This window comes from Martes martes (genome assembly GCF_963455335.1).
Source record: "Martes martes genome assembly, chromosome: 12".
Classification (NCBI taxonomy): Eukaryota; Metazoa; Chordata; class Mammalia; order Carnivora; family Mustelidae; genus Martes; species Martes martes.
In genome coordinates, this window is record NC_137900.1 from 16,874,924 (window position 1) to 16,898,344 (window position 23,421).

Genomic DNA, 23,421 nt, shown 5'->3' on the forward strand with positions numbered 1-23,421 from the left:
GACACAGAGCACTAGGTTAAATGAAACACAGATTAACAGACACTCCCAAAGTTCTCCAATTCAGCTCTACAAGTCAGAGATGGGAGGTCTCCACGACACCTCCCCTTCCCATTGCCATGTGACAGAACGAACAGATGTTCAAATCCCAGGCCTGCCTTTGGCTATGTATGGGACTCTGAGCCTGTTACCTCGAGGCTCAGTTCCCCTATCTAGAAACTAAAGACATAATAGCTACCATCTGGGAATGGCATGGAGGTTGAAATGAGGACTTCACGCACCATCAGTACTCCATAAATAAATACTGGGACCCCTTTCCTACTCCCCAGCTCTTGACAGCTGCCCTGATGATGGGTCCTTGGGGTCCAGCGGGAAGTGGCTAATAACCTGTTTGGTGAGCACACAAAGACCAAGCTTTCGTCCTTGACACCCAAATATCTATACCTGTTAAAAATGACATGTAGACAGATGTCAGGATATTAAATTCTGGTGGTAAAGAGAAACACATCAATGTACCTCATGGAGGAAACTCTGCCTCCTCCCCTACCCCCTAGGTTTGAACAGCACTGCTACAAGACCTGTCCTGAGAAGACCTACAGGGAAGAATCCGAATGCAAAGCGTGTGAAACCAACTGTGGCAACTGTGACCAGCGTCAGTGCTACTGGTGTGAAGAGGGCTTCTTTCTCCTGGGTAAGCCTGAGAGGCGCGTGGTACAAAGGAAGAACAAGGCTCCCGAGCCCCACCCAGAAATGAGAGCACTCGCTTGACTGGTTTCACACTCTTCCTGTGCCTCTTGTCCAAGGATGGATTTTAATTTGGTTTGAAAATGAACATTAGCCGGCACTACTTCCTTCTGCTTCTATTACTGAAGTAGAGTGCCTGTCACTCATTAATGTCCGACATCGCCAAGCCAAGCTGATGGATGCAAGAGTGACGGGGGCGGGGGGGGGGGGCGGGGTACGTTGAAGGTAAATGCCTTAGAACGAATCACCTAGAATATTCAGAACCATGACTCTTTCCTGGGGACTTAGTCCACACTATATATCCCTAAGCACTGTTAAAGATCAACAAGATCCTTTGTCTTCAGTTTGGGTCTGATGGTTACAAAAGAACCATCCTGGGGGTCTTCCAGGGCAAGGACTGCGGGCGCGAGGCTCCCGAATGTTTGCAGGATCAGCCCCCACTGATCTCCGTGGTTCTCTACAGAGATTTGTTTGATTCGCGCTTCTCCAAGGCCCTGAGAATCCGAAGTTCTTTACTCGATGCCCTTCACTCCCTCACCCCTGGAGCAAACTTAAATGCTTGGTTAAAAGTGGACTGATGTGTTGGATTGAAGACACATTTCTTGGTTGAAATAAGCTGATGCCGGTTTGGTTCCTTTAAAAACAAATGCAGACGAAGAGCGTTCCTGAGTTTCCCAGCAGCCTGTTTAGAACCCAACCTTGCACAGGGCGCCTGGCCGAGCCCACCAGGGGCCGAGCCCGCCAGGGGCCCACCCCCATGCTCCCTCTCTGTGTTCTCCCGCAGATGGCTCCTGTGTCAGGAGATGTGGCCCTGGCTTCTACGGCGACCCAGAGCTGGGACAATGTGAGCGCTGCCACCCGGCCTGTGAGACCTGCACCGGCTTTGGACACCAGCAGTGCAGCAGCTGCCGGGAAGGACAGCAGCTGCGGCAGGGGACGTGTGCGGGGCCGGCCCAGATCCAGGTGGAAGGCAGATTCTGGAATGGTATGTGTGGGAGAGAGAGAGAGAGAGCGCAGCTGTCCAGCCACCTTCTCCGCCTGTACCCTTCCTCCCTCTTTAACGCTTGCCTTTGGGATATCCCAAATGAGATGAAGGCAGGGCAGTGAACCAAAGCTTGGAGTGGGAAAGGGGAGAAGGCTGTGGTTTATGGGTGTCTGACCTGGAGGGAAACCCGAAGTGCAACTTACGGTTGGTGTGGCCCGCGAGTTCCTGTCCGGTGGGGAGAGCTCGGAGCAGGTAAACAGAGTCATGGAGGAGAATGGCCCAACGACCACCATCTCTAAGATTTCAGAATAGCTTCTACCTAAGGCAAAGGAGAAAGACTGGCAAGGGTGGGCTTTTTCAGTGGCACAAGGAAGAACTACCCTAATGTATTGGAACTTAAGCTGAGACAGCCGATCTTTCCGGCTGGCTGATCAGAACTTAGCCTCATTCAAGCTTGCCTTTTAAAAGTCCCCCTCCAGGGGCACCTGGGCAGCTCTCTCAGTTAAGCAACGGACTCTTGATTTCGGCTCAGGTCATGATCTCCAGGTTGGGAGATAGAGCCCAGAGTCCAGCTCCCCGCTGAGTGGGGAATCTGCTTGAGATTTTTTCTCCCCCTCCCCCAGGGGCTCATGCTGCCTCTCAAGTAAAATAAAATAAAAGTCCCCCTCTGGCTGCAGATGGGGAAACTGGGGATTTTGATGGGGGCCGGAGGGAGGGTGTGGGAGCTTGCCGTCTAACAGTAAAGGCTTGCGTCTGCTCATCCCTACCTGCGTCTTCAGCACGGACCTCCTCCCACTGGAGCCAGTCACAGGCTTCCTTGCAAGGTAGTTACAAACTCCAATGACCTCTCTGTGTCTCCAGGGGTTCAAACACGAAACCCTCTTCCTGCTGGAAAAATCTGACTCACATTCTATGAAGAGACGCTCATGAAAACAAGAGATGCTCTCCGTTTGATTTCGAGGCAAGGATTTGTTAAAAAGGTCATTTCAGTGCAGCAACAGTGGAGGTCCACTCAGGATATGACTTCGAAGGGCCGGGGCGAGGGGAAGATACCGGGCAGGAGAGAGGCTCTCGCTGGGTCCACAGAGGGACATCCATGGCGACCATCCACCATGACCGTGGCACATATGAGACTTAAAGGAAAAGCAGCTCAGGGACCATCACAAACCCAACAGCCAAAGGACACGGAGAACGTGGGCCAATTTCAGAGACATGGCTGGGAAGAAAATCATTCACTCCAGACCGGGATGTCTTCCGTGAATTATAGCTGGACCCAAAGGCTGAAAACGGGTTTGTCTGGCATTCAGGCATTTAAGAGGCAGTGCAAGCCAAGAGGAAAATCGTCTGGTGCTGTGTTCCTAGCTCAGAACATCTGTATTTTATCTGGCATCCAGATGATGAAAAGGGCCAGGGAGCCAAGAGTCAGAGCAGATTTGATTCCCCCAAATGATTACACGTCCCTTTCAACTGGACTACGCACTCTGCAAGCAGAAATTGGGCCTTGATTGTTCCCCTCTGTCAGAGCACCACACCCAACCCTCTGCATTTTCTACTATCAAAATATAGTGTTTTTGAAGAGGGGAAGGAATTAGTCCATTTGGGGATTTAGCACTAATAAGGGATTCGGGAAGCAGATGCGAATGCTTCTCATGGCTGGACAAAAGCAATAAAGTCAATGGCATGGCCACACTTCTCTATGATCTAGGAAATCAGACATGCAGACTATTCACAGGGAGGAAGGACTCATTCTTCACGGAGCAAGGTACGGCTGGAGTTCAGCTTTCCCGGCAGAGTTTAGACACCACTGAGGTAGACAGTAAGTGGGAAATGCACTCCATAAAGTCCTAGACTTGAGTATCTGAGCCAATGCCTACAACTGTACCCTGACTTCTAACTCTTAAAAACAAAAAAACAAAACAAACAAACAAACAAAACAAGATTGAGGTATATTAGATGGGCAGAAGTTTCCAGAACACAGGCGCTAATTAACCACCCCTTTACGATGATGCTAAGCAGGTTGCAGTTATCCTGAGTCAACTCTGTGGGAGCCCAGACAATGTACAGAAGGATCTGAAAAGAACAGAGCTGCCTAGATGCTCTCAGCAAGGTGGTACTGTGCTTTTCAACACGGCTGCGGATCCACATAAGGAAGGTAAAATGGGACAAACTTCAGTTCACCCACACCACCCCCCAGTGGAAACAATCAGCTCTTCTTTGCCTCCAAAGACTATGACTGCCCCCATTGCCTGTGCCAGCATGTGGGGAGGAAATAGCCTTAAAATTTAAAAATCCAACTGGACGTCACAGAACCCTTCTCTTAATGAGGTGGCTGCTCAGAATGAGAGGACCATCATTCTTTGTTAATTACGCACACGGTGGGACCACCTCCTGCCCCAGTCTGAGGATGGAGAGTTCCCTACACGTTGACCATGCCCGTCAAGTCCTCCAGCCAAGGCTGAGGAATGTCCAAAGATGGCCGCCCAACTCTGCTCTTCCTGCCAGCAGAGAATCACTCACACCAGAGTACGGCTCCCTCCCAGATCCCCTGTCCTAGTCACTAATATCCTCTGGAGATTCCTAGTCCAATGTCCCCGTGTGGCAACCGCAGACCCAGCGTGAAACAGGCCACTAATGGCTTCCACAGTGACCCAGGGATCACAGGGCGACCATGGGTGAAAATGTTGGGGCCTTCTGCTGCCTTCCTGAAACCACTGTTGGGAATGGAAACGGTTTACTCTATGACTGTTAAATCATTTGGATTTTCTTAAGTGGTTTTCCCCCTGGTAGTGCCGGAAAGTCCTACGAATAACTCCTGCACATTTCCCCTACCCACCTATTTCCATCATTGATGAAAACCGTGTTTGTAGCAGGCTCTAATGACATAGTCCAAGGGTAGTTTAATCTACAAAGCGCAGACGCGGGGAATTAACTTTTTATCTTTGACCACATCCTAACAATTTCTCACCAGCCTGTCTTTTGATCTTGATTCCTGTGCCCTGAGGAAGCCTGGACTCCCAGAGTCCCTCACAAACACTGAGCCATGTGCAAAAAATAAATCTCAGTGGTGGGGAGATACATTGCCTGTGTGTAACTGAATCTTCAAGAGCTTTAAAGATGCCACGAAAATCTGATTTTTAGAAGGACTTTGTAGATATATACAGTTGCCTCGCTTAGAAATGAGGGCCTCATTTTAATTTAATTATCCAATCAGAACTCAGTGAAGAAAACCCGGACTCTGGATGAGGAAATGACTAAACCTTTGGCCCACAGGATCCCTGAAGGAACCACGCATCTGCACTTGCCTTGATTGTCAAATACCCAGGAATTTCAATAGGGGATCATTAAACCACCGGCTATGATGGGAGTATTTACACCACGGAAATCAGCAAACACTACAAGTCAAGTTTTTTGCCTTATGTTCCAAAAAGCCATTTTACCGGTACACCACTGCTTTGACCTAAACCAAACTATTTTAAAATCTAAATTAATTACAAAAAGTCTCTCTAATGGATGTAGGCTTTAGAGATAAGCATACCAGGATTCAAATCCTGGCTCTGTTCTCTACTAGCTGTGTGACCTTGAACAAGTTACTCATTCTGTCTGAATCTTAATTCCCTCATCCATAAAATAAGAACATGGAACTACTTCAGCCAAGGTCATTCTGAGAATTAAATGGGAGAACACACATAAAGCTCCCAGGACTGAAGAGGACACAATAAAAGTTAAACTACTCCCCTGTCCTTTAACCTGACCCAGTCTTAATACAGGAAACCCTAGTTCGCTTTCAAAACAGTCTTGTTAAAAGCCAGTAATTTGGAGGGTCAGGGGGGCTAGACTGGGGAAGAATAGTCCCAGAAAGAAGGCAGCAAAGATGGTCAGCTGAGATGCCTAGGAGCCAACCAAAGTCCTTTATATCCTGTGTATAAAGATGTCCATAGTAGCTCCATTTATAATAACCCCCCAAAATTAAGTAATTATGTTTCATCCAAATACATCACCCATTTAAAATAGTGTATACAAAGACTTTTAGGAGCAAGAGAATATGCCTATAAAATTTAAAATATCAAATTCAGGGGCATCTGGGTGGCTCAGTTGATTAAGCCTCTGCCTTCGGCTCAGGTCATGATCCCAGGGTTCTGGAATCGCACCCGCATTGGGCTCTCTGCTCAGCGGGGAGCCTGCTTCTCCCTCTCCCTCTGCCAGCCGCTCCCCATTCCCTGCTTCTGCGCTATCTGTCAAATAAATAAATAAAATATTTTTAAAAATGCAAAATGTAGGATCGGTATTATATACACAAAAGACATAAGCGATTTCACACACAAACACATACATGATTCTATTCCCACATTCAATATGAAGATGGGAAATCCACGTGCTGACATCTACCCCGCATTTCTGGGTGGTAAGGTGATAGGCAACACTAACCTTCTTTATCTTTCTTGAATTAAAAAAATAAACGCTTTTTTTTTTTTTTTTTAAATAAAAAAGAGCCCAGGCCCACTGCAAGCCCATCTTCGGCAAGGAGCCTTCCACAGAAGCGACGGCGGAAGTTTCAAATCAAAAGAGGTAACAGGGAAATAGGGAAAAGACCATCACACCGAATCAAAAGCCTCTGTGACCTAGAAACCAACCCGAGAAGCTGAGCTATAAGGAGCAAATGGGGGTGCGGAAGTCCTCAGACAAAAACAGAAGGAATGTGGTAACCACAACTTGGTGCTCAGAAGCCAGAGACCGGGAGGAAATTCAGCCGTGAAGCCTCCTGGAGCATTTAAGGGCGTTCCTGATGTGCTGGCTGGTTATATCTGGAGAGGCTATCAAGAAAAGCCTCTGTCCCTGCAGATCTGTAATAGCCTGGAAAAGCACCTTTGGCCTCCCTGGTCACTGCTGTAGTATTTGAAATAGCAGAGATTGGGAAAAAAAAAAAAAAAAATACTAAGCGGTCACCAACGGTTACCAGTTAGAAAAATGAAGTTTGATATACCCGTGCAATGGAATGCTGTGGAGTCACAAACAAGAATGAGGGGTTCTTTCTGTGCCATGGCCCCCCAATACATTATTACCAGAAACAAAACAAATGTGATAAACAAGGTGAATAAATACAGTTTATATAGAAAGGATGGAGGGATGCTTTATGATATATTCCCTTTCTTCAGTTTTTTGGGTTTTTTTTTTTAACTGTGTGAGTATTGCTTATTTTAAAGTTTGTTTTAAATAAAACTCCTGTTTTATATGGTTTAGCTATAGTCATTTCTAAAGGACAGACACTACATTTTCTTGGTCGAGGTGTTTTGTTTTTTTTCCCTTTGAGGTCTTGTCCAGTCCAGAATTTCTGGAGTGGAAAAAAAAGAAAAACTATGATCAAAGTCAAATACTTGTGATTAAGTCACTAATCTTTTAGGATAAAAACCTGTGGCTGGCAATGATAATCCCTTGCCCACACTTAATTGCTGTTAACTGTGTGTGCAGAGCACCCTCTAGTGGACATGTGCTGACATTACAGAATTTTTATATCTAGTGTGTCCCAGTAAAATCTCAACCTGCCAGAATGTGAGAGATGCGTAATTATAAATACATGTGTAGATATATTACAAAAATGTGAGACAATTCATTAAAACTCTTCTCTAAATAAAAAAAATTTAGTATAAAAATGATAAAATCGGGGTGCCTGGGTGGCTCAGTTAAATGTTTGCCGCCTCCTGCTCAGGTCATGATCCCAGGGTCCTAGGACAGAGCCCCACTTCTGGCTCCCCTGTATGGGGAAGCGCTTCTCCCTCTTCCTCCGTCCCTCCCCTCCACTCTTGTGCGTTCACTCGTGTGCTTTCTCCCTGTCTCAAATAAATAAATAAAATCTTTGGGGCGCCTGGTGGCTCAGTGGGTTAAAGCCTCTGCCTTTGGCTCAGGTGATGATCTCAGGGTCCTGGGATGGAGCCCTGCATCGGGCTCTATGCTCAGCGGGGAGCTTGCTTCCCCTTCTCTCTCTCTGCCTGCCTCTCTGCCTACTTGTGATCTTTGTTTGTCAAATAAATAACAAAAATCTTTAAATAAAATCTTAAAAAAAAAAAGATAAAAAATCTCAAACCCTGAGTTGAAAAAAATTCAACCCCTGGCCTAGACATGTAATAATATTAAAGACTGTCAAGGTGTCTGGTAAATATTATTTTGCTATTATTTTTTAAGAACTGCTCTCAGCCATTATGTTTTTTTCAGTTCCATTGAAATACAATTGACATGTAACATTGTCATGCTTAACAAGTATAATGTGATGGTTTGATATATGTATATATTGCAAAATGATTACTACCATAAGGTTAACACATCCACCACCCCCAGTTACCTTGTGTGTGTGTGGTGAGAACTTTTAAGAGCTAGTCTCTTAGCAACTTCCCCATATACAACAGTATTAGCTGTAGACACCATGTACTTAATCATCTTACAACTGGAAGTTTGTACCTTTTGGCCCCCTTTCACCCATTCCCCCACCCCACCCCGACCCCTGGCAACCACCAATCTATTATAAGAGTTTGGTTTCCTTGTAGGTCCACGTATAAGTGAGATCGCAGAGTATTTGTCTTTCTCTCTCTGATATATCTCACTTAGCCTAATGCTCAAGATTTATCCATTTGTTGCAAATGGCAACATTTCCTTCCTTTTTATGGCCGAGTGGTGCTCCTTTATACACATACAGCACATCTTCTTGATCCATTCACCCATCTATGGACACTTCAGTGGTTTCTGTATCTCAGCTCTTGTAAGCAAGGCTGCAATTAACATGGGAGAACAGGTATCTCTTCAAGACAGTGATTCCATTTCCTTCAGTTACATACACAGTGTGGAATGGCTGGATCATGGGGTAGCTCCATTTTTCATCTTCTGAGGACCCTCCACACTGTTTGCCACCGTGGCTCTCCCCACTTCCAGCCCCACCAGCGGTGCACAAGCGTCCCCTTTCCTCCACGTCCTCACCGACGCTGGCTATGTCTTCTCCAGCCTCGCCCGGCTGACTGTTGTGAGATGCCCTCACACTGCAGTTTTGATCCGCATCTCCCTGGGAATTAGCGAGGACTGATGTTGGCAAGGGACCTGTTGCTCACTCTGCCGCCTTCTCTTTTGGGTTATGTGAGGTTGTCGGGTTAAAAAGGCCTTCGGGGAGACAGTTGGTCTTGTGGAGCTTCCTGTTGTCTTTTGCGAGAATCCTGTGCCGGGCTCTGCTCTGCCCAAGGCTAACTGAGCTCTTAACAGCTCTGCCCAGGTAGAGTACAGCAGTGAGTCAGTCTCCTGGAAAACCAAGGCTTGTTTCTCCTTCCAGACTAGGAAGAGAACTGCCACTTAGCATGGCAGGATGATCCTTTATGTCTATACGTCTGTATCTACCTCCACGCCGATCTGTCTACCTCCCTACCTGGGGATCTAGTTTCCTCAGTAGCTAATCTCAGCAGCTTATTCACCATGGCACCTTCAGAGAAACCAAGCAATGTCTCCGAGGGCCACTCCAGGTATGGAACAGGGGAAGAAGAGAGAGAACTAAAGCCGAAGCTTGGGAAATGGGGAGGTATGTACCCAAGGAGGAAACTGGGAGGAAGGAAGCAGAAGGTCTAGCACTTATTGAGCCGCTGTGTGTGCATGTTATACAGTTTCATTTTGTCCCACGACAGTTCTATAAGGGAACGATCATTGGCTCTCATGCTAGAGACATGGAAAATAGGACTCTCTGAGTTTAATTCCCGTATCCATGGTTACTCTCCCGGAAGTGGTACAGCTGGGCTCTGAAGGCAGGTGTGCCTACAGGACCCACTTTGTCAGACTGACTCTTGGAAAGGCTGGAAGGAGCCAGAAGCAAGGTGGGGGGTCATAAGATGCCAACAGTCGATTGGGGGTCCAGATCATTCCTATCCCACATCCTGAGCTAGATCTTCTTTTTCAAATTTTCCCCCGTGAGACTCGTGCTGATTCCCAAGCAGCTCCTGAGGTTTGGTCAAGATCTCATGTCCTCATTGAGTGATGTCACCAAGGCTGTTCTGTAGGTCTTTGAAATTGTCCCGTGGACTTGCTGACTCTCGGGGAAAGCCTGGCCATCGAAGGAGTGCTCTTGGGGGGAAAGGGAGAGAGGGACACCTCCAATGTTTCCCAGGTGGATGGGTGTTGAGCGGGGATGGCCTGCTTACCACCTGACCAACCAGAAAACTCACAGGTGGCTCCATTAGGTGAATGTTTAACAATGATTTGAGAGGAGATCAATTTAGGTTTGCATTCCACAGTGGCCACTCTGAAGAACACAGAAACCCAAACATCGATGGATTTTGAAACCTGGTTCCAAAGAACAAAAAAAAAAAAAGGAAAGAGAGGAGGGAAGGGAGGGAGGAAGGAAGGAAAAGAAAAAGTTACTCCACAAAAGATGCAATGAATTCTGTTATCATCTTGGAGCGAAGAGAAATGGTCATCTAAGAATCTTGGGGAAAGAAGTGATGACCTTTAACTAGAAAATTCTTTCATGACGCATGCCCACAAGCACACACTCCCACAGATCTTTAATATGTGAAAGAAGGAACACCTGTTAGATTAAACAACCCCATTGCATTTAAGGCCATCCTGTCACTGGAAGTTTGCAAACCACGTCTTAATGATCAATTGGAAGGAAGAGAAAGAAAGAATAAAATATATGAATAAATGAGTGAAGTCCACCGCACGGGTAATGAGTGGGCACCAGAGTTTAGCCAATGCAAAATTGAAGGGATTCTATTCTGGGCAGGAAGACGAGATGACCCATGAGATCCTTTCCAATGCTGTAACACTGACTTCCGGTTTCTGTCCTACACAGACATTTTGAGAGGACACCAGCCTTGTCATCCTTCTTGTAAAACTTGCAATGAGTCTGCGACGCTGTGCACTTCATGTCCAAAAGGTCAGTGTGGAATACGACAGGAGGTGGCCGTGGCCCAGACACTTCACTGTCACTTATGTGACATCTTTATATAAAAGCTTTGCAGGACTTGATCCATTTCTCACTGTTCCTATCACAATGGCTCCTCTGGGAAAATGCCAGGACCCAGACAGTGACCTCTAACAAAACTGGTATTCAGGGGCACAGCGGGTTCAGTCGGTAGAGCAAGAGACCCTTGATCTCGGGGTTGTAAGTTTGAGTCCCATGTTGCACATAAAGATTACTTAAAAATAAAATTTTAAACGCACACACAACTAGCTTTCAAAGGGCAAAAAAAAAAAAAAGAGAGAGAGAGAAGAAAAACATCAGTGTTCTTACCCAAAGGCAAGATGAAGTTATCTGTTGATGTGGCCACAGAATTTGCTGGGTCTCTGGGTACCTGACATTTCTAGAGGTTCCATTACTCTTGAAAGTGTATTAGCCAAAACAGGAGAACTGAGGGTAGAGATTCTGGGGGAGGGTAAGTACCCTACTTCTTCTTTCCTTCTTCATTTCTGAATTTAGGGGAGAAAACCCCCCCTTTTTTTAAGGTTTGTTTAGTTGAGAGAGAGCGTGAGAGAGAGCAAGAGCAGGAGCGGGGGGAGAGGCAGACGGAGAGAGACAAACGGGCTCCCCGCTGAGCAAGGAGCTGGATGCGGGGCTCAATCCCAGGACCCCAGGATCATGACCTGAGCTGGAGACAGACGCCCAACTGACTGAGCCACCCAGGCGCCCCATCCAAAAACAACAATTTAACAGGCCAACAGATGCACTGCTTCATCGTCTGTAATAACAAAACATCAGAAATAGCAACTCCCCTGAATTCGGGGGATACTTTATGAACATGATTCATTAACAGTGAGAATTTAAGAATTAAAAGTGACCATGAAAGCGGGTCATGGTGTCGGAAGGCGCAGTGTTCATCGTGAGATGGGACGCAAAACTTTAAAATTTCAGGTGTGTCACGACTCTACCCCTACGAAATATAAACGTTTACAACCAAAAACTGAAGGAATTTTCTTGGGATTTGAGAATGGAGGGTGATTTTACAATAGTTTTCTTCAATAATGATGATATCTGATTTTTTTCAATTAAAAATAAGTAGAGAGACCGTCCACTCCAGGTGGTGCTGGATGGAAGAGTTGCCACTGGGTTAGTGGCCTAGCAGGAGAGGTTTCCAGAAGCAGAAAAATAGACTCTAGGGGGAGGCACATGTGCCTTACACGTGGACGAAGGTGTTAACAGACCAACTGGACAGAAGGAAGCCCCCTCGTGACTTGCACCAGCATCAGTAGGAAAGTAAAAGAAACAGGGCAAGAGGACACCTGGGTGGCTCAGAGAAGTTATCTGTCTTCAGCTCAGGTCATGATCTGGGGTCTTGGGATCCAGTCCCGCATTGGGCTCCCCGCTCAGCGGGGAGCCTGCCTCTGCCTCTCCCTCTGCCCCTCCCCCCCACCATTGTGCGCTCACTCTCTCTCTCTCTCTCTCAAAATAAATTCTAAAAACAGAAAGAAATAAACAGGGCAAAACCTCTGCTGTCGATTTCCTTTCTGGCGATCGAACTGAATGTGGGAGACTGAGCATCACTAATTAGTACTTGCGATTGTCAGAAATAAATATTCAACATCCTTGGGTCTTTGCAGAGGCTCCAAAAAGGAGTTTGGGCTGCTGTGGGTCATCCGTCCTTTGTGCAGACACATGTGCCCTTGGACCAGACACAGGATGACCGTCTGTCCACTCCGCCTTCTTCCCTGGGTTTCTAGGCACGTATCTGCTGGCCCAGGCCTGTGTCTCCTCCTGTCCCGAAGGCACGTGGCCCTCGGCGAGGAGTGGAAGCTGCGAGAACTGTACAGAGGACTGTGTCTCCTGCTCTGGAGCCGATCTCTGCAGAAAGTGCCAGACGTCGCCAGACTTTCCTCGCGTCCTCCACAAAGGCAGGTGCTACACCAGGTGCCCTGAGTAAGTGTCCCTCTGCCTTCCTCGTCTGGCTCCGGTTCATTCCCCTACAGCATTTGGAAGCAATTCCTTCTTGCACCAGGAATGCCTCCCCATCCCCGGTGACAGAGCCTAGGGATGTGTCCCCCTGTGACTCTGACTGACATCACTATTGGCCGTAGCAGCCAAAGCATGCACACTTCTCCCTCGGGACTGTGATACGTACGTGTTTTTGACTTTTGTGAAAATACGCGTTTCTTCCACCTTGTGGCTGTGATCAAGGAGTTCTTTCTTCCATGACCAAAGTTAAGGCTGAGAATACAGGAATCTCTTCTTAAATATTTGCAGTAGGTGAGGTGTGAGGTATAAATAATAAATATAGAATCAGACCTGCTAAATTATTTATTGATTCCTCATGGTTTCCCCAATCCTCTGGTTTATAATTCCTTTTCTCTTCCCATCAATGGTTCCACCTCCAGGATGTAAAAAGGAAGTGGAAACGGCACTTGGAAAAGTGTATCTGGAAACTCCCGGTGACGAGCAGCATAAATTCTAAGTAGAATGACTGAGACAGTGTGGGGTTTGTCATCGCATGGACCAAAAAGCTTAAAATCCAGCACTGGTTACCTCAGCGGCCAACACTTCATTAAAGACCCACAATCTTTCCGTTTTGTTCTTGTATCTTCTTCCGCTTGTCAGCCCCTGAGCCACACTGTCTGCCCTGTGTCCAAACCTCACCACCCTACACAGCAACAACCAGAGACAGAAAAGGGCACGTTTCCCCTCCTCCATCTCTTTTCCAAAGGAAAGAAAACCGACTTCCCTTCATATCTCAATAGCCAGAATGCATCCCTTCCATGCTCCAAAAATGATCTCTGGCCAGAAGGATGGAAAAAGCAGGATCGGTTTCGGCTACACAAGATTTACCCTGAACACCCAAATAAAATCAAACACTGACAGCCAGGAGGACTGGAAAGAGGGAGGCGAGGAGGGAGTTTGGGGGAGTGACCAACAGAATCTATTTGGAAGAATTAGAAATTTCCCACTGATTAAAAGAACTTGACGCTAGAGCTACAAGACCTATGATAGAAGTAGATCATTAGTTTCTGGATCCACTACTGAGGCGGATCCTGTAGGTGCAAACACCAGTCAGGGTACTCGAGAAGCCTCCAGGCTAGTGGAGAAGCCAAGCGTATTCAATTCTGTTCTGCAGATAAACAGTTCACATCTGCTAGATGTAAGAATTGACAGCAGAAGCTTAGTTATAATCAACTGAAGGTTCTCCATGTGGTCCCAGAAAGCGAAGATACTACTGTATAAGGGAGTCTGCTCTTAGCTTTCATCCGGATACAGTTTGGTTCCCTCTCTTCTACTAAACTGCTTCTTCTCCGATTTTTCTTTCGTAAAACTACATCAGATACATAAACTTGATTCACCCCTGTCCTATTTCTTCCTGATACATTCAGTACATTTTTGTTTCCTGAATAAATATAAGAAGGGCTGAAGGATGAGGAAACAGATGTGAATGAGTTCATTAAAACATCAAGTAAAGAGGCCATATAGGATGCCTCATTGGCACTGATTCAAAAAGGACTCTAGTAGATGAGTTATTTGCTACAATTCTTCACCCTTCCACGGACCTATGCCCTCCGCTTGTCACTTTGCAGCAACTTCCACAGACACTGAATGGACTTCCTTGATCTTGACTTCGGGCAAGTTCATTTGCTTTGGCCAACGGGTTGTTAGCGGAAGGGAAGCAGAGCTTTACAACCTGTTTGCCTGGATGAACTTGCCCTCTTGTTCTCTGTCATGGCTAAGAGAAAAATGTGCCCCAGGAGGTCCCTGTGCCAGGGAAGATAAAGGGACAGGAAGACCAGAATCCAGGATGTACCTCGGGGCCCAGCCTCTGTCCCCCAGAGTACATGCCTGAGTAGTACACGTACTGAGAAGTACATGTGCTTCCCCTACAATGACATATGCCTCTTTGAGCGCAAGCTCAGCCTAGATCTGCCTTCCCGCAGACACACGGGTGATGAGTTTGGGGATGTTTTACACTATTATGGCAGCAGCTGAAAAACAGAATGAAAATTGTAGAAAACAACTGTAAAAGATACCTAGGACGTCAAAGTCCATATCCTCTACACTGGCTTGTGATTTTCCTGCTTCTGCATGTTCCAGCTCTTTCCTCCAGCTTTTTTCTTCCAAGGAACTGTCTGTATTTTTCTCATCTTCCAAATCTGTTTGAAAAGTTTGAGGTTTTCATATTTACTGTGTTCACCAGTCAGTATTAATCTATGGCACGATAATGTAATCACCGAGAGATCCAATATATACACAGACACCAGACTCCACCTGGGACAGTCAGTCATAGAAATATATCCTCCTGTATATTTGTAGAATATGTTTGTGCTGTAAATATGTTTGACACTGTGTGCAAACATTCTATGCGTGTGTTTGAAAGAAGTCACTGGAGATTGGCTGAGAGCAGCCGAAAAAAAAAGTGGTTCTAATTTTAAAGGGCATTAAACCTTCTGAGCTTTTTAAAAGTAACTTTTTAACTTAATTATAAACGAACATTTTATATTAAAGACTAAATTCAGTAATATAGTAAATGAAAATTTTTCATGAAAAATGTATTGGATAAAAAGCATTTTCTACTCAACATAAGGCTCTAATTAAAAAAAAAAAAAAGGAATAAAGAATAAAAACTAGGGGCACCTGGGTGGCTCAGTGGGTTAAGCCTCTGCCTTCGGCTCAGGTCATGATCCCAGGGTCCTGGAATTGAGCCCTGAATCGGGATCTCTGCTCAGCAGGGAGACTGTTTCCCCCTCTCTCTCTGCCTGCCTCTCTGCCTACTCGTGATCTCTCTCTCTCTCTGTCAAATAAATAAATAAATAAATAAAATCTTTGAAAAAAAAAAAGAATAAAAATTGGGAGATAAAATCAGGAAACCAGAAGGTGGCTGAACTATGCACACAGTAACAAAAGTGGCTTTCAAACCAACCACTTTCACAAGGACAATACCTATTCCTTTCATCTTTCTCTTCCTGGATGTGATTTCTGACCCCTCCTTCCTCTGCAAATCTGACCACCTCGTTCTGCCCCACGATGACAGCCGCCCTCCCAGCGTCTTCAGTCCCAAGCCCTCTGCCACCAGGCGTGACTCATTTCCCCAGCCGGAAAGCATCTCCAGTTGTGCTGTCTTCCCCACAGGGGCTTCTACGCAGAAGACAGCATGTGTAAGCCCTGCAGCTCTCCTTGCAGAACGTGCGAAGGAAATGCCACCAACTGCCGCTCTTGCCAAGGAAGCTTCACCCTGCACCAGGGAGCATGCCGGGAAGCCTGCCCGGAGAGGCACGTGGCCGTGGAGGGGGTGTGCAAGGCTTGCCCTGAGATGTGTCAGGACTGCATCCATGAGAAGACGTGCAAAGGTATGTGGGAGCATCCCAGGGGAGAGTGTGGCTCTCCCAAGCCACCACCCCTGGGGACTGACTATGGCAGGGGGTGGGGGGGGGAAGTGTCCATGCAAAATGGAGGGAACCAGTCTCCTTACCTTTACTGAAATAGATCCACCTCCCTGCCCATCACTGAGGAAATCAAGGGCGAGATTAAAACCTTGCCATTACGGATGCTTTAAGCAAAGACAAACGAAAGCCCTACTTCTGCGGAATTTCTCCCAGACAGCTGTCCTGAGCACTTAGGGGTCATCCCAGCTGCTGGAAATCCATAAAAGAACCCGAAGTTCCTGCCTCTTTGAGCACAAAATCTCATAGGGAGGCTGATATTAAGGAAACACAGAGGGAGCTAGAGGATTACAACTGTTATAAAAGATACGAAAGAGACGTTCAGGCGAAGACAGTAAGACTCAGGAGAGCACTCTGGCTAGGAGTTCTTTCTTGAGAATTATCTCCAAGACGGGCTTATCTCCTCTCCAGAGTAAGACCCATTGAATGATGTTGTTCCATCGAAGGGATTCTCTCGGTGTGACCCAAAGTGTTTTCTTGCCCCCCCCCAAATAAGAGAATGAAGACAAATGAAAGAAACCCACAATGCATTCCTCACACTGAGTAACCACATTTATGTCACCAGTCGACCCTACCAGGGAATGAAAACATAACTAATGCAGGAACGTTTAAATTGCTTTTGGACTGAATACAGCCTGCATTTCAGGTTTTCGCCAAAACCTCCAGCATCTCCTCCATAGCTGGTCTACCCCATCACTGCAATTTTTTACACCTCTAAGGGGCAGATCATTTCGGGCTGTAAACCCAACACCAGGTCATTAGGCCACCGTATGTGGTCTTCTCTCCCAAAGCTTAGAGACGTGAGGCTTGGCATAGGGCACACACATGGGACACGGAACACTCTGGTAGAAGGAGCCAGTGGGGTCTGGACAGGCTAGCCCACTCCAGAAGAAATGAATTCCTCTTTCCTGTGCCCGAGGGGGTAACTTGCTGCTTCCTACTCCCTGCAGAGTGTATGCCTGCGTCCTTCCTATACCAGGATATGTGTCATCAGTCCTGCCCCCCCGGGTTCTACGAGGACACACGCGAGTGCATCCCCTGCCACGAAGACTGTCTGGAGTGTAGTGGCCCCTCGGCAGATGACTGTGACCTCTGTGCCGAGCCATCCCTGGTTCTCTACGATGGACGGTGTTTGGACGAGTGTCCAGTGGGAACTTACTATGAGAAAGAGACTAAGGACTGCCGAGGTAAAGGCTTGCATGAGTCTGGCCAGGCATCCCCAGGGCACCCGCCACCACAATGGGTGTCTGCTGAGACAAAGCACGTGTTGGGGTCTGCGGGGTTCCAGCCCCGGAGCTGTCATCCCACCCGTTTCCCTCCTGCTCGAGAAAGCAGATTTTTTAATCTGCTCTAATTCATTATTAATTTTAAATGAATCATTCACCAGCTTTGACCAGGTAACTTTTCTTAAGAACAAGTCAGGTTGACCCTCCTCCCAACACAGGCTCTGATCCGCTGATCAAAAGGAACTCCAGTGTGAAGCTTCACAGCAGACACAAGCCTTCGCAAGTCACCCACAATGGAAGTGTCTTGGTTTTTTTTCTTTAAAGATTTTATTTATTTGACAGACAGAGATCACAAGTAGACAGAGAAGCAGGCAGAGAGAGGAGGAAGCAGGTTCCCTGCTGAGCAGAGGGCCCGATGCAGGGCTTGATCCCAGAACCCTGGGATCATGACCTGAGCTGAAGGCAAAGGCTTTAACCCACTGAGCCACCCAGGCGCCCCTGGTTATTTTTCTTAAGCCTTGAAGCTGCTAAAGGGTGACAGCAGCATAGGGAAAGCTGTGCCTCGGGGGGCGGGGGGAGGGTTTCCTTGGTGCCTCTTGGGTCCCTCACCAGTTTGCTCCCTGCGGTGACCCTCCGTGGTTCCTCACCTGCTTCAGCAGATCCTGCCCTGGGACACCCCCCTCACTCAGCACATCAACCCCAACCCGTTCAAGGCGGGATCTGCTCTTGTTGATGCCTCCTTATGTTTTCCCGAGGTATCAACGGTTGGCCTCAGAACAGAAAAAAATAAATGGTCTACCATTAGAATTCTCCGTTAAATGAATCGCCCTGGGCTAACCTCTCCAGAGTCCCAGTGATTCACTCCCGCTAGGCAGCCAGGGCTAACTTGGCCCGTGTCGCCACCAAGCAGGCACTGTTAGGCAGCTCTGCAGAGGTGGTCCCAACAGCAGCGGGAGCTTGAGGGTGAGCGCCTGGGGTGGGAGAAACCCCAGGCAGCCACGTTCTAGAACGTACTCAGAAGAATGATTTCCATGTCACAGGACGTGGGGATGGAGCCGACTCCTGACAGCTCTCTGCTCCAGCCCTAGGACCTGGATCCACCTTGTTATGGGTTTTCTGTAAGGCACCCTTTAGTGTCAGTGCCCCCCATGAAAGACCATGGACTAGAACATGGTAGAAGATGGGGCGGGAGAGAGCTTGGGGCCAGTTTCCTTGAGAAGTTTAGCAACTCAGCCAAAGGCTGCCATGCCATCGTGCCTGTACCTGGACAGGAACCGAGGCTCAATTTGTGGCCTTTCTCTGGTGCTCAATAATAAAGGTAATTTGCCGTACAGAGAACTTTATGGGCCTCATTTACTTGACTTACCTGACTTAATTTTCTCATTGAGAAAGGCCCTTGGTTCCCATCCCTGATTGTCCATTAGAATTACCTGGGGAGCTTAAACACACACACACACACACACACACATATTATATATATGTAATATATATATTTATATATAAATTAATAAATATATTAGTTATATTTAATAATATATTTATTATATATTTTATGTTATATATAATATATATTTTATAACAAAATATATACAAAGTAAAATATATTTTATATAATAAATATATATTTTATATATATTTATTATAAAATTATATTTTTTATTTTTTATTATATTTATATTATTATAGATAACTTACATAACATATAGTAATATAATATGTGTATAAATATAAATTATATTTAAATACATATTTATTATATATAAAAATAAATATTTTATATTTCATATATATATCCTTGTCTCAGCATATATATATATATATATATATATGGCTCCCCTCAGACCAACTCAACTGTTGGGAACTAACTTGAAGGCTCTTCCTGCAAGGCAATGACTCCTTCCACCAGTCCAAACTCAGGCTGAGGGAAGCTGGTACTGGAAGAAATAGGGTGACCACCGACTTTCCAGAGAGAAGAAATAAAGGACCTGGCCTGAAAAATTAAGATTTAGGTAGATGTAGAGAAGCATCCAGAAGTAAGAAGGATCTCCTCTAAGAAACACAGGACTTGGGATCCATTTGGATCACCCAAATTATCCTCTATGAGACAGCACAGGCAGCTCTAAGAATCCCACACCTATCCCAAGGCACCAGGGCAGAAATAGTAGGAGCTCTAATTAAGCTCCTGGGTTCAACTCCTAACCCTGTCCATTTCCAGCCAAGTGACCTGGTACCTTCAGCCTCAATGTCCTGCTCTAGATAAAATAAGGTGACAATAATGCCAGGTGTCTATTCTACTCAGTAAGCACTCATTGGGGGCCTCCCATGTGCTGTGAGCTCCTTTAGGCCTGAGAAAAAGCAGGGGACAATACAGACAGAAAACGGGGGGAAGACAGACCCTAAAAAAGTAAGTCAAAAGGAAAAGTAAGTCAGGGCAAGGGAACAGGAAGTTGGGCAGGATGGAGTTGAAATTAGAGCAAAGGCAGCCTGAAGACATCACTGAAAATATAACCCACACATCTATCTAGGAGAACCACACATACACGCTAGGCAGAGGGGACAGCAATGGCTAAACCCCGAGGTAGGAATGAACGGTTTTGATTTTCTCTAACAAAAAGTTACTGAGTGCCTGTTACAAGCCAGGTCCTCTCACTGGAATACAAGAGGCCTTTTTTTTGACCCACAGGTTATTACAATACATCCCAACAACTGTTGTTAGTGATAAGCTCAGGGTGTTCTGGGAGGGTTAGTGGAGGACGGCAGTTAGAGTTATGGGGTGAGCAGGCCACAGACCGGTGTGCGATCACACCCTCCAGAACTGCTTAATATTCTGTTGCAGTTCTGGTAACTACACTGAGTCTAACATTTCTGGATTTTGCAAGAAGGGGTTCTCTAGATATTACAGAGATGAAACGGCCATTTTTCTTCTCATTTGACAAGAATGCTCTACCCAGAGTCCAAGGGCTCTACCCAACTTGGTGCCCATGCCCTAGTCCAGAGTTGTAGAAATCTCTGAAAGGACGGAGGAAGAAATGTGAACACGCCTTCCAGGTACACCCTGATCCTCTCTCCCTTGGCCTTGTGCCCACAGATTGCCACAAGTCCTGCCAGACCTGTTCATCCCCTGGGACCTGTGTGACCTGTCAGGAAGGTCTTCTGGTCAACCACCACGGGGACTGTGTGCCTCACAAGGAATGCGCTCCCTCTGAGTACTGGGACGTAGAGGCTCTGGGATGCAAGCCCTGCCATGCCAAGTGCTTCCGCTGCACGGGGCCTGCCGAGGACCAGTGTCACGCCTGCCTGAGGGACCACCTTCTTCTCAGTGAGTCACGTGTCCTCTGAGGAGGGCTCTCTCCTCCCCTCCATCTGGGAAACTACCTTCCATATCACCTGGCACCCAGTAGATGTTTGCTGTCTTTCTAATTTTTCACTTCATATTTGGAAAATTCTCAAAACTACAGAAAAGACAAAAGTACAAAGAAGGCCATGCACGTGCCCTTCACCCACCTCGCCCACTGCTAATCAGATACCCCGTTTGCTTAATTATTTGGGTGCTCGCTCTCATCTCTTTCAACGTGTATACCTATATCATCCACAATAAATTTCTTCCCGACCATCTGGGGATGTGATATACAGAGCGTGGCTCCTTTCGCATAAATACTTTAGTATGTATTTCCTACAACTAGGGATGCTTTTTGACATAGCCACGGTACAGCTGTCGATGCAAATGAATTTAACATCAATACTTCACTATATCACCTGTTTTATAATTTTGGCAATTCCCCCTTAAAGCAGGATCCCGTTTCCAATCAGGTATTGCTTTCGGTTCCCGGGTCTCTGTAGCCCCCTTTAATCTGAAACATTTCCACAGACATTTTTTTTCTATAGAATATTGACATTTTTTTATTATTTTTTAAAGATTTTATTTATTTAGACTGACAGAGATCACAAGTAGGCAGAGAAGCTGGCAGAGAGGCAGGGGGGAAGCAGGTTCCCTGCTGAGCAGAGAGCCCAATGCAGGGCTCGATCCCAGGACCCTGAGGTCAGGACCTGAGCTGAAGGCAGAGGCCCAACCTACTGAGCCACCCAGGAACCCCTAGAATATTGACATTTTAGAAGAATACAGTCCCTATCCCTCTATGGGAGTCTGTGTGACGTTTCCCACGATTAGATGGAGATGATGCTTTCTCAGCCAGAATACTCCACAGGTAATGTCATGTCCACCTGGAGACCCGGGATGTCACCTGCCCCTCACCGGTGATGCTAACTGTGGTCACCTGTTCAGAGGGCTGGCCAGGGTCTCTGCTGCTTAGTTACTGTTTTCCATTGCGAGTAACAAGCAGTCTGTGAAAAGACACTTTACAATCATGCAGGTAAGCAGCCCCTCATCAAAATTTCCCCTGGATTTTGCATCCAGGGATTAATAAATCCTCCTGAAGTCTGGCGTGGTCTGAGGTTAGCTACCTCCAGCAGATCTACTAGAAGGTTATCACCGATGTGAAGCAATGCCCTCAGGTTTCCAGGGATAGCGTGACTGGGCTAACACAGGTATGCGAGAAAGAAAATGAGACAAAGCTCACTCAGCTAGAAGAAGGAGCAGTGGAGGGGCGTGGGAGAGAGGGAAGGAAGAGATGAATCTATCGGAGACCTAGAAAGGGTTAGCATCTATCTCCCTAACCCAGGAGACCTGAGAAGCAAGACACTCCAAGGACATCGTCTCATTCCTCCTACACCCTCCCCTCCCACCATGGTGAGCCATGGGGAGCGCAGAGAGGAGTTTTTGCAGACACACGTCATACTTAATACCAAGACAGACTCTTTCTTCCTTGGCAGACACGACCTGTGTGCAGGACTGTCCTGAGGGCTACTACGCTGATGAGGATAGCCACCGATGTATCCCCTGCCACAGCTCTTGTAGGACGTGTGAAGGGAGACACAGCACACAGTGCCTCTCCTGCCACCCAGGCTCGTTCCAGCTGGAAAAGGAGTGCCTGCTGCAGTGCCGGGAAGGGTAAGGCGCTCAATGCACACTTCCCTCGTTTAACCCCAAAACCACTCCGGGCAGCACTACCAGCAAACCCACTTTGCAGATGAGGAAGCTAAGCTATATAACACCGGGTTGAAGTCTCAGTGCTAGGAAGAAATGAAGATGAGAGTCCACCCAAAATCTACTGATCTCTAAAGGCTGTCAGCTAGGGGCACCTGGCTGGCTCAGTCCGTATGGCACATGACTCCTGATCTTGGGTTCATGAGTTTGAGCCTCATGTTGGGGGCAGAGATTACTTAAATAAGTATCTTAAAAAAAAAAAAAAAAAGATTTCAGCTAGTTCATAGTAATGGACAAGGACACGGGAGAGGCAGAGTGACCCAGTGAGACAACACGAAGGGTCGATCATCAAGTTAGAATCACGGGTCACACTTCGTTACTAATTTGAAGGGATAGGCAATCACAAGGCAGAGGCAAAGCATTCTTCCCTTAGAGAAGTCTGAAACCATACATATAGGTTCTTCTTCTTCTGCATTAGGATTTGTTCTGATCAGATTTAATAGGTGAGGTCTAAGCCAGGTACGCGGAACATCAATTTTACAAAGGGAAAATTTTCAATGAAATATTCCCACTTACACGCCACCAATGCTCCAACCTCCCACGCCCCTGTATATCTATAATGTACAGGTTTAGGTGCCAAGCAACCTAGATACATAGATGTATCTTCCTAAAAGCACATCACAAATAAGAACTTTTATTTTTTTTTTTTTTTGCTAGGAAAAACTTTTTTTTTTTTTTGCTAGGAAATTTTTTTGCTAGGAAAAACTTTAAGTGTATTTATCAGAAGGTCTGATTACCAGCATATTTGAAAGAGGGTTTGACGGAGTCCTCCCTTTTCTGCCCCCAGGAATCCCCAGGACAGAGAAAGATGTAGATTACAGGCCCATTGCTAATTCTTCCTTCCCAGTCAGTCACCTAAGGCACTGAGGGTTTCTAGACCCAAACTGAAAGGCGATCCCCTTGGACTTTCCCCAATGCTTCAGCCCAGATGAGACCTCATGCTTCTTTCCTTCAGCTCTACAGCAATTCCTGCCTGCACTGTGTGCTGA

At 46.5% G+C, this 23,421-nt stretch overlaps 1 protein-coding gene across 2 annotated transcripts in view; it reads left to right on the forward strand.

Moving 5' to 3' along the window:
* Positions 1–23,421, forward strand: part of PCSK5 (proprotein convertase subtilisin/kexin type 5) — a gene marked incomplete at both ends in the record, with an annotated part of 451,941 nt that overhangs the window by 406,524 nt on the left and 21,996 nt on the right. The window contains 9 exons of one of the 2 annotated variants that reach the window (XM_080819754.1): positions 552–688; positions 1,526–1,726; positions 6,215–6,292; positions 10,542–10,625; positions 12,407–12,602; positions 15,792–16,009; positions 17,053–17,289; positions 20,417–20,647; positions 22,159–22,336. In XM_080819754.1, coding sequence (XP_080675880.1) covers positions 552–688; positions 1,526–1,726; positions 6,215–6,292; positions 10,542–10,625; positions 12,407–12,602; positions 15,792–16,009; positions 17,053–17,289; positions 20,417–20,647; positions 22,159–22,336 — 1,560 coding nt within the window. The remainder of the gene's footprint in view (positions 1–551; positions 689–1,525; positions 1,727–6,214; positions 6,293–10,541; positions 10,626–12,406; positions 12,603–15,791; positions 16,010–17,052; positions 17,290–20,416; positions 20,648–22,158; positions 22,337–23,421) is intronic. The other variant, XM_080819755.1, reaches the window with a different exon arrangement.